Raw genomic sequence first — 10,328 nt, forward strand, 5'->3', positions numbered from 1 at the left:
AGCCCGCGCGCACTCCCAGGCCCCAGTCCCCACCGCGCACTCTCCCAGTCTCGCTCCAGCTCTCGGCAGGCGGCGCCCGGCGAATCACCGATCGGAAGCGCAGCCAGCGGCGGCGCCACTGACCGGTCTCCGCTCCCCGACTCAGGCGACCGCGAGCCCAGCCAGCCCGAAAGCCGTCATGCGGCCACCGCCGTCGTCCCTGCTCCACCACCACCACCACCTCCTCCTCCTCCTCCTCCTCCTCGCCGACGTGCCGAGTGCTCTGTCCAAGTCCACGCTGGAGTCCTGCGCCTCGTCCACCGCCTGCCCGGCGCTCCTCTCCTACACGCTGTACGCGGACCTGAAGCTGGCCGAGGTCGCGGCGCTCTTCGCCGCCGACCCGCTCGCCATCCTGGCCGCCAACGCCATCGACTTCGCGGCGCCCGACCCCGCCAACCGCATCCTCCCCGCCGGCCTGCCCCTCCGCGTGCCGGTCCCCTGCGCCTGCTCCGACGGCATCCGCAAGGCCACCTCCGTCCGCTACGCGGCCCGGGCCGGGGACACGCTGGCGTCCGTGGCGGGGTCCGTCTACGGCGGGCACACCACCGCCGACTGGATCCGCGACTCCAACGGCATGCCCGAGGGCGCCGCGCTCGACGCCGGGACCACGCTCTTCGTGCCGCTCCACTGCGCCTGCTTCGGCGGCGTCGACGACGGCGTGCCCGCGGTGTACCTGACCTATGTGGTGGCCGAGGGCGACACGGTGCCAGCCATCGCGCGGAGGTTCCGGACCACCCTGAACGACCTCATGAACGTCAATGACATGGCCACCGCCGACGTCGCCGCCGGGGCCATCATCGTCGTGCCGCTGCCCGGTGAGTGAGCTCGCTAGCCGCATTGAAACTGAACAACTAGCACGTTTTCTTGGATCTGGTTTTTGGCGTAGCTGGTGTGGACCGTTGCTCAGCGTGGGATGCGCTGTGCACAGTACCTCGCGTGCGTGATCTGTTGGTTAGATGAGATCCTATGCTTGGCGACAAATTTGGTTGGCAAAAAATTGCTCAGGTAGTAGTAGAACCAGTACCGCTGGCCTAGGTGATCACTGACCTGAAGAAGCAAGCAGAATCCACACGAATGATCTCAGGTTTTTACGCTTGAAATGCTGCTTGATCGTGTAACATTTGACTATTTCAGCAGTAGTTCAGTAAGAACCAGGTTGGCGGTTCAGTTTGTGTATATTTGGACAGGGGACTCCCAGCTTTTACAAGGGCCCCTCCATGTTTCAGTTCAGACATGAAAACGGGGACAAGAAGGGAGGGCGAGGCATGCAGCACGAGTGCTGCGCCAAAAGTGTGTGAGTTGGTACTCCGTTTTGGACACTGAAATTGTTGTCCAGCGCGGCAGCAACAGAGTGCGGTCCATGTGCGCGCGCGTCGGCTGTCAATTGTTAACAGAAAACAGAGGACGGCCGGCAGATGAGCACTTCAGCTGGAAATTTTGTTTCTGCAAAAAAGGTCGAAGCATCAGCATTGCCTGGACGTTCTGGTGTTCCTGCAATCTTCGCCCTTTTCCTGTTTCCACTGTCAGCTGGAAAAATAAACCTCTCTAGTATGGCGTTTTCTGACCCCAAACATCATTTTCAAACCTTCATTAGCCCTGACATTCTGTAATGTCACGGACTAACAGAACAGTAGTAGCATCCATGATTGATCCCTGACCAGTAGGGCTCTGTACCATGTTTTGTATCATTTTGAAGAGGGGTGCAAGCAGGAATAAGCCGTTTTCACATGACACCCTTCAATTCCTTTTCCGTCTGCTGTTTCAGCGTGTGCGTCGTCATTCCCGGCCTACACGTCGGACGCCGGCCTGTCCGTGGCGAACGGGACCTACGCGATCACCGCCAACCGCTGCGTCCAGTGCAGCTGCGGCCCGGGCAACCTGGAGTAGGCGCCGATCTCGCCTCCCCCATCTCCTCTCGATCTTTTTGCTCCATCGCCGCCGGCAGCCGGCCAGCCCCAGCTGCGCCGGCCCGGTTGTCTTCGTGTTCCTGACGTCCGCCACCGTTGCAGCCTGTTCTGCGTGCCGGCGCCGCTGGCGGACTCGACGTGCTCCAGCATGCAGTGCAGCAACAGCAGCATGATGCTCGGCAACTTCACGCTCCAGATGACCAGCGCCGGCTGCAGCGTCACCTCCTGCAGCTACGGGGGATACGTGAACGGGACCATCCTCACCACGTAAGCATTGCCCCGACCAAAACTCATGATTGGAGAAGAAGAAGAATTTATTTTGTTTTTCACCAACGATAAGAATTTTCTCTGCATCTTGCAGGCTAACCACGTCACTGAAGCCTCAGTGCCCAGGTCATTCCTCTTCCACTGTCACTGTGGTTTTACGCTCACCTCTTGCAGGTCAACCACGACACAGCACAACTGCTTATCGTCTCATCAGACATTTGCTTGTGCCGTTTCGTGCAGGCCCGCACCAGTTCCCTCCGCTGATGCCGCCGCCGACGTCGTCCTTCTTCGAGACGTACCTCGGCCCGTCGCCGACGCCGACGCCATCTGAAGGAGGCGTCGGCCCGCAGATGGCTGGCATGGCGCCGACGAGCAGCCCGCCGGTGAGTTCCGGGAGTCCTGCCCCAGTAGCAGGCCGGCGCGTTGGGGATGTTCTTGCACTGCTCGCTCTCTGCCTCGCCGCCGCCAACTTGCTATGGTAGCTGGGCCGTGACGAGCGTGTGAGAATCATATCGAGCAGCAGTGTGTCCGGAATTGAAGGGCATTCTTTTTTTAGGACAATTAGCAGGTGCTCTGCCTTTTCATTATAGTAGGAAGCAGCCTAAGTTACAGAAGTTTAGAACAACAAGGGCATTCTTGTACAGGAGCAGTCGGCTAGCTTTTTACGGGCTCTGCGATTGTGCCGAATTTTGCTGTTTCTCATTCGATTGGTCGTTCTTGTAAAATGCATGGTGAACCCACGCTAGCATACCTATATAGCACGTTTGTATTTGTTACAGAACAAGTTATTTGATCTCATCAAATGCAGCCATGGTTTCAAAGCCATTGTAACAGCCATGTTTATGGCATTAATTATCTTTATTTCTGCCATTAGAGAGAAGAAACTGATGTACTTATGGCTAGGAGTTACACATTCTTGTAATCTCCCTATATATGGGAAACTTGAGATCAATGAGAATTACACACAGAATTCACTATCCTATTGGCTCAACAAATTCTGTTCTAACACATTATCAGCACCTGCACTACTGAGCAAGAAGGAGAATTACCAAGGGTAAGCATGGCTCCACGTTCATCCTCCTTTGAAGCTGGTTCATCACTTCCAAGGAACCTCCGTGCTCGTCTCCTCCGCCGTATGCTGGACGCCCTCTTCCGGACTCCCCTGCAACACCCTCGACGTGGCAGGGGCTTCTACAACCAGAGAGGAAGACGTCACAGCGGCAACGCCGCTGCATGGAGAGCTGCTAACAGCAGCAACTCCAGCACCAACGCGAATCATCGCGGCAATTCGGTGGTGCTACAGGGAGGACCAGTCATGGTGACAGCATTCTATTCTCGCCATGGCCGGTCTATCTATCCCTGTGGAAACGACAGATCCTCCTCGCCGGAATACATGCCGGCGGCGTCGCCCACCTCCCCAACTCCGGCACCGCACCAGTGGCGGCCACCGCGCGCACCGACCCCCGCCCGACTGCAGTAGCGGCGGCCAACACCCGTCCTGCCTACCGCCACCGCATAATCCCGACCGGGCATCGCCCGGCCGAGACGAGCTGCGATGGCGCGGCAAGACGCCCCCCACCCTCAGGTGAGGGGGAGGCCTGAGCTGCGCGGGGGAGACGGGTCCGGGCGGTGGCGGGTGGTGGAGGGCGGCGCAACGGGGTGGCTGCGCATCAGCGCTCGCAGCGGAGGTGGGCGTCGATAGCGTCCTCTGAAGCGCGGCGAGGCGGGACGGCTTGGAACGGCGCATTAGCGCGGCGGGGCATCAGTGCACGCCGTAGGCACGGCGTCGGCGGCCCGGTGCGGCGGCGCCTCTGCACACGCTGGCGATGCACAGAGGCGCGGCCGTGGAAGTGGAGGCGGCGTCGCCGGAGCAATCCTGCTGGAGCTGCTGCCCGTAGTCATGGAGAAAAATGGAGCCTCACGACGTGCAGCGATTATCCCTCAGAGGAGGAGTTCCGGCGGCGGGGCCGGAGTTGGGGAGGTGGGTGGCGTCGCCGATGTGTACTCCGGCGAGGAGGATCCGTCGTTTCCACAGGGATAGATGGACCGGCCATGGCGAGGATAGAATGTTGTGACATTGACTGGTCCTCCCTGTAGCACCACCGAATTGCCGCGATGATTCGCGTTGGTGCTGGAGTTGCTGCGGTTAGCAGCTCTCCATGCAGCGGCGTTGCCGCTGCGACGTCTTCCTCCCTGGCTGTAGAAGCCCCTGCCAAGTCGAGGGTGTTGTAGGGGAGTCCGGAGGAGGGCGTCCAGTATGCGGCGGAGGAGACGAGCACGGAGGTTCCTTGGAAGTGATGAACCAGCTTCAAAGGAGGATGAACGTGGAGCCATGCTTACCCTTGGTAATTCTCCTTGCTCAATAGTGCAGGCGCTGATAACGTGTTAGAACAGAATTTGTGGAGCCAAAAAGATAGTGAATTCTGTGTGTAATTTTCATTGATCTCAAGTTTCCCATATATAGGGAGATTACAAGAATGTGTAACTCCTAGCCATAAGTACATCAGTTTCTTCTCTCTAATGGCAGAAATAAAGATAATTAATGTCATAAACATGGCTATTACAATGGCTTTGAAACCATGGCTGCATTTGATGAGATCAAATAACTTGTTCTGTAACATATTGTTGTCCCTGTCACGTGAAGCAATATTGTAAGCCAATATGTCAGTCCAGAGTATACCACTACACTTTCTCACTCTGCAGCTTCACTTCATGCAGAGGAGCATCCTACACCTTCATCATCCCCTGCAGAGATTCCTGGCCTTTCGATCTCCTGACGACTCCCAGTTTTCACAACAATGGGAAGTTGATTGCTACTTATTCAACGCTCATTTACCAACTTCAGCTCGAAAATTGACAGATTTTGTTAAAAATTGCCTCGCCACATTGGTCACTGTCCTTGTCTCCGGGGCGGCTTCCTGCTACCATAGCCGCCGCCACCGATGCAGTAACAGCTGAAACTTGGCTGCCAATGAGACGTCCCGCCTTGACACCGGTCAACTAGCCGTCCTATGTCTTCCACAGCTTGTGCTTCTGCCACCTCAAAGCTCCGCCCTCATGCTAGCCACCATCGCAATCTTGCCCTACCATTATTAGCCTTACTAGTCTACCAGGGGCTAATTAAAATTAATTAAAATAAGGTTTCTAGCTAATAATTATAATTATCTATTTCACGTCCTCTTTTATCTATTAAATATTCCTACACATACTCTAAAAAGAATATTTATCATTATCTAGTTACAATTCATTTTGCATTTTGTGTTTGGTATCTATTTAATTGAACCATTTGTTTGTGAATTGATATTATTATCTCTTCCATCATATTTGAATACATCCATAATGACATATCGTGGGTAGTAATTTAGAATTTTATATTGGGGCACTTGAATATTTTATTATAATTATATAATTTAGATTCAGATTAAGGGGTTATTTTAACTTTAATAATAATTATATAATCGTATAATTTATATGCAAATTTAGGGAGTTATTTGTATTATTTTTATAATAATATATGTGGGTAATCTACACGAAGATTAAAAGATTATTTTAGATTTTCTATAATGGCAGAGGTTGTAATCTAGATACATGTTTAGAGGGTTACTTTAGTCTATTTTCATAGTGCAAAGGTGGGTAATTTATCACGGGAGATAACAGATCCAATGACTATTATAATTAGAGTTATCAGATAGATTGCTGAATTTTTTTATTTTTATGAGAATGGCTAGGATTTCTCTATTTTTTATAGTGTCCACCTACAATCCTATTAAGTGTTCATTTAGAAGAACAACCCTTTGAAATTGAGAAAAAAATTTATTCGCCATCATCAGCTGAGTAAGAGCATCTCCAAGAATTTGGCAAATCGAGTTGCCATCTTTGATTTTTGGCAAAAACGTTAAAAATACTCCTCCAACAGTTTGGCAAAAGACTTGGCAATTTTTGGCAACTTGGGAAAAACCAGCCTCCAGCACGTAAATATACGCGTGCGGCGTGCAGTTGGCATCGTGGTTTCTAGTTAGGTGGGAGGGTGAAAAAAGAAATAATTAACAGAGAAGGGTTCCTGATTTAAGTTTCAAGAGGTGGAAGGGCATAAATATAATTTTATTTCTCTCTCAGGGTTCTTGATGTAAGTTAGATCTGGATTTAGCAAGTGAATTATGCCAAATTATTGGAGATAAGAGCATCTCCAAGAGTTTGGCAAATCGAGTTGCCATCTTTGATTTTTGGCAAAAACGTTAAAAATACTCCTCCAACAGTTTGGCAAAAGACTTGGCAATTTTTGGTAACTTGGGAAAAACCAGCCTCCAGCGCGTAAATATACGCGCGCGGCGCGCGGTTGACATCGTGGTTTCTAGTCAGGTGAGGGTGAAAAAAGAAATAAATAACAGAGAAGGATTCCTGATTTAAGTTTTCAAGAGGTGGAAGGGCATAAATATAATTTTGTTTCTCTCTCAGGGTTCATGATGTAAGTTAGATCTGGATTTGGCAAGTGAATTATGCCAAATTGTTGGAGATAACCTCTTTTTTTACTTGGCATATTTTTTTAGAAGTTGGCAAAACACAAGATATGCCAAGTAAAATATGGCAAACTCTTGGAGATGCTCTAAGCTCTTTTTTTTTATTTGGCATATCTTTTTAGAAGTTGGCAAAACACAAGATATGCCAAGTAAAATATGACAAATTCTTGGAGATGCTCTAAATGACAAATGATATAGTACGTGCAAATGTCAAGACCCAAATGTCACAGATAAAACATGCCACAAGTATAGAATGTATTTTTTTACTATCTTGAATCAGGCGTGCCGCCGTGCCAAAATCCACTTGCGAGCTGCCGTGCCCATCACTCCTGGGCTCCGTCCGCCCCCCGAGAGACCCAGCGCGAGGGCGGAGCAGTAAACAAGATCCTCCTCGGCGCGGGGATCGGGGAACGAACTCGATGGATTCGCCGTTCAAGCGCTCTGCTGCGCATTCCGCGTGCGGCCCCCCGCCCGGCTGCTGACTCCCCACGGCGGAGCCGATCCCGGAGGCAGCGCCCGTCTCGTTGGCCCCGGTGCACATGGCAGACACGCACCCCGCTAGCCTGCTGCGCGTCCGTTTAGAGCCGCTGCCAATGGCCCCTCTAGCTCGTGCATCTCAGCGCCTGCTCTATACAACTCATCTCAGGGGACGACAGGCAGAGAGTGAGACTCGTGAAGGTACACGTAAAACGTCGTGCCAGCAATGTGATCAAGGAATGGGAATTCTCTGACTGAAATACCATCGGGCAACCCCTATTGTAGAGTTGTAGACACAGTCACGCAGAGAGCTCATTCTTTCGTGCTGCTAGAGTGCTAGGAGTAGTAGTTTCCCATGGAGAGACTTGTGCTATCCGTGGTTCATGATGGTGAAAGTTGTATGGCTATATGTGTGTGACTCCTATCCTGGGTTACTGGGCATAACATAAACTAAAGCCGTTAGTTATATTTCTAATCGGCGGTGAAATGGGCACACGAACGCAGATCTCTAAGCCTCCTAAGCTAGCTAGCGTCGATGTTAAGGAACGCAGAGCCAGGGATTATTATTTTCACAGTGACGAATCACTGCGAGCTCCCCCTCTCGGTTTCATGCCCGAATTCCCTGCTACTACTTGCTACCTCTCTATGGTCAAACGCCCTGCGCCAGCTTCGTTCACTCACTCCCCGTCCACCAGGCAGAAGCAAGGCCTCGTGTCCTAAGGATCAGTGTCGAGCGAGCGAGAATGATGCACACTTGCTTCGCCGGCGTATTTATACGCGGATCCTGGAAGCCTTCTTGCTCACAACATCCCTTTCATGGTAGTATAGCTTAGCTAGCCAGTGGCGTGCCGCGCTCGCTACCAATCGATTCCGAAATGACACGGCTCGCAGCAGCAATCTTGGTCGTCCTGCTCCCGCTCCCGCTGCTGCTGTCCGCGGTCGTCGGCGCCGCGGCGTTCCCCCGCGGCGGGGGGTTCGGCTTCGAGGCCACGCTGCGGCACGTCGACGCGGACGCCGGGTACACCAAGGCGGAGCTGCTCGCGCGGGCCGTATCCCGCAGCCGGGCCCGCGCGGCCACGCTGCAGTCGCTGGCGGCGCTGGCGCCGGGGGACGCCATCACCGCGGTGCGCATCCTAGTGCGCGCCAGCGACGGCGAGTACCTGATGGACATGGGCATCGGCACGCCGCCGCGGTACTACTCGGCGATCCTCGACACCGGCAGCGACCTCATCTGGACGCAGTGCGCGCCGTGCCTGCTGTGCGTGGACCAGCCCACGCCCTACTACGACCCGACGCAGTCGCCCACATACAGGGCGATCGGCTGCTCGTCCCCGGTCTGCAACGCCCTCTACTACCCCCTGTGCTTCCAGAAGGTGTGCGTCTACCAGTACTTCTACGGCGACAGCGCCAGCACCGCCGGCGTCCTCGCCAACGAGACGTTCACGTTCGGCACCAACGCCACGCGGGTCACCGTGCCGAGCATCTCGTTCGGGTGCGGCAACCTCAACGCCGGCTCGCTCGCCAACGGCTCCGGCATGGTCGGCTTCGGCCGGGGGTCGCTGTCGCTGGTCAGCCAGCTCGGCTCCCCCAGGTTCTCCTACTGCCTTACCTCCTTCCTGTCCAAGGTGCCCAGCCGGCTCTACTTCGGCGCCTACGCCACGCTCAACAGCACCAACGCGAGCACCAGCGGGCCGGTGCAGTCCACGCCCTTCGTCGTCAACCCGGCGCTCCCGACCATGTACTTCCTCAACCTGACCGGCATCAGCGTCGGCGGCGTGCTGCTGCCCATCGACCCGGCGGTGTTCGCCATCAACGACACGGACGGCACGGGCGGGACCATCATCGACTCCGGCACCACGATCACGTACCTCGCCGAGCCGGCGTACGGCGCCGTCCGCGCGGCGTTCGTGTCGCAGATCAAGCTGCCATTGCTCAACGTGACGGACGCGTCGGTGCTGGACACGTGCTTCAAGTGGCCGCCGCCGCCGCGCCAGTCCCTAACGCTGCCGCAGGTGGTGTTCCACTTCGACGGGGCGGACATGGAGCTCCCGCTGCCGAATTACATGCTGGTGGAACCCATGTCGGGCGGCCTGTGCCTCGCCATGGCGACGTCCAGCGACGGCTCCATCATCGGCAACTTCCAGCACCAGAACTTCCACGTGCTCTACGACCTCGAGAACAGCCTCCTGTCCTTCGTCCCGGCGCCGTGCAATCTAATCTAGCCGTAACTCTGGTTTTCGTGCAACACTTGTATTTCGTTTCCGTTTCTATTTATGCATATGCATAGATGCGCCTTAGGTTTGGTGTATGGTGCTCGGCGGGGATTCTGACGGTAGGTCGGTGATCTGTATTTTCAGTGAAGATTTGGTTCTGTCTATGGTTGTCTTCTCAACAACATCTGAGGATTAATAAGCAACTCTTCCTATCTGTTTTTTTTTTGAAGGGGCTTCCTATCTGTTTTTAGATGTGTGCTACTGCTAAGACCCCATTTTGATCATGCTAGCTTATTATAAGCTACAATAACAGGGGATCCCAGCATATAGCTTTTTATAAGCTGGATAATTCAATCTTTGTAGCAGATTAATAACCAATAGTGTTGCTGCATCCGTGTCTATAAGTTTCAAATAATAGGAGACGCTGCCTGAAAATTAGTACAATTTGGGAAATCAAATTTGCACCAAAATGGTCGCATATGACAGCTGACTTCCAAGTGCAGAAGAAATATTGTTTTTGCAATCCAGCTAGATGCTCGATAAGTTGAGTTAATTTCGGGGAAAAATATATTTAAATCAAAGTAAAAAACTCTACGGGGGTGTGAAACGGACCCCACCGTTTTTTCATTAAGAGGAAGCCTAACCGGCTAATCGGGTAGAGAAACCCCCGAACCTTGGCCCATGCCCGAGAGGGCCAAATCTTGCGGCGAGCATAGCGAGGGGGTTTTTTTCTCGGACCACGCTAATTTACAGTCAACCGTAGGGACCCCCTCCCTACGGTCGATATTCCGACCGTTGCTTCTTTTCCGTTTATAGAAAATTTTTGTCGTTTTATGATTAAAAAAAATTAAAAAAATACAAGAAAAATTTTGGAGACCAAAAAACATTTCAAGCAAAATAGGAGAGCA

The 10,328-nt window shown here is 53.1% G+C and overlaps 2 protein-coding genes across 2 annotated transcripts; both read left to right on the forward strand.

The window, feature by feature from the left end:
* Nucleotides 1-3,190, forward strand: LOC120660844 (lysM domain-containing GPI-anchored protein LYP4-like). The gene is made up of 5 exons (XM_039939489.1): nucleotides 1-854; nucleotides 1,805-1,922; nucleotides 2,049-2,213; nucleotides 2,308-2,339; nucleotides 2,454-3,190. The coding sequence occupies exons 1-5, from the start codon at nucleotides 179-181 to the stop codon at nucleotides 2,693-2,695; spliced, it is 1,233 nt and encodes a 410-aa protein (XP_039795423.1). The 5' UTR covers nucleotides 1-178; the 3' UTR covers nucleotides 2,696-3,190.
* Nucleotides 3,191-7,906: 4,716 nt separating this feature from the next.
* On the forward strand, nucleotides 7,907-9,646 carry LOC120658870 (aspartic proteinase nepenthesin-1-like). The gene has a single exon (XM_039937012.1). It carries the CDS (start codon nucleotides 8,083-8,085, stop codon nucleotides 9,427-9,429), a length of 1,347 nt encoding a protein of 448 aa, XP_039792946.1. The 5' UTR covers nucleotides 7,907-8,082; the 3' UTR covers nucleotides 9,430-9,646.
* Nucleotides 9,647-10,328: the final 682 nt, after the last annotated feature.

This window comes from Panicum virgatum, chromosome 2N (genome assembly GCF_016808335.1).
Source record: "Panicum virgatum strain AP13 chromosome 2N, P.virgatum_v5, whole genome shotgun sequence".
NCBI lineage: Eukaryota > Viridiplantae > Streptophyta > Magnoliopsida > Poales > Poaceae > Panicum > Panicum virgatum.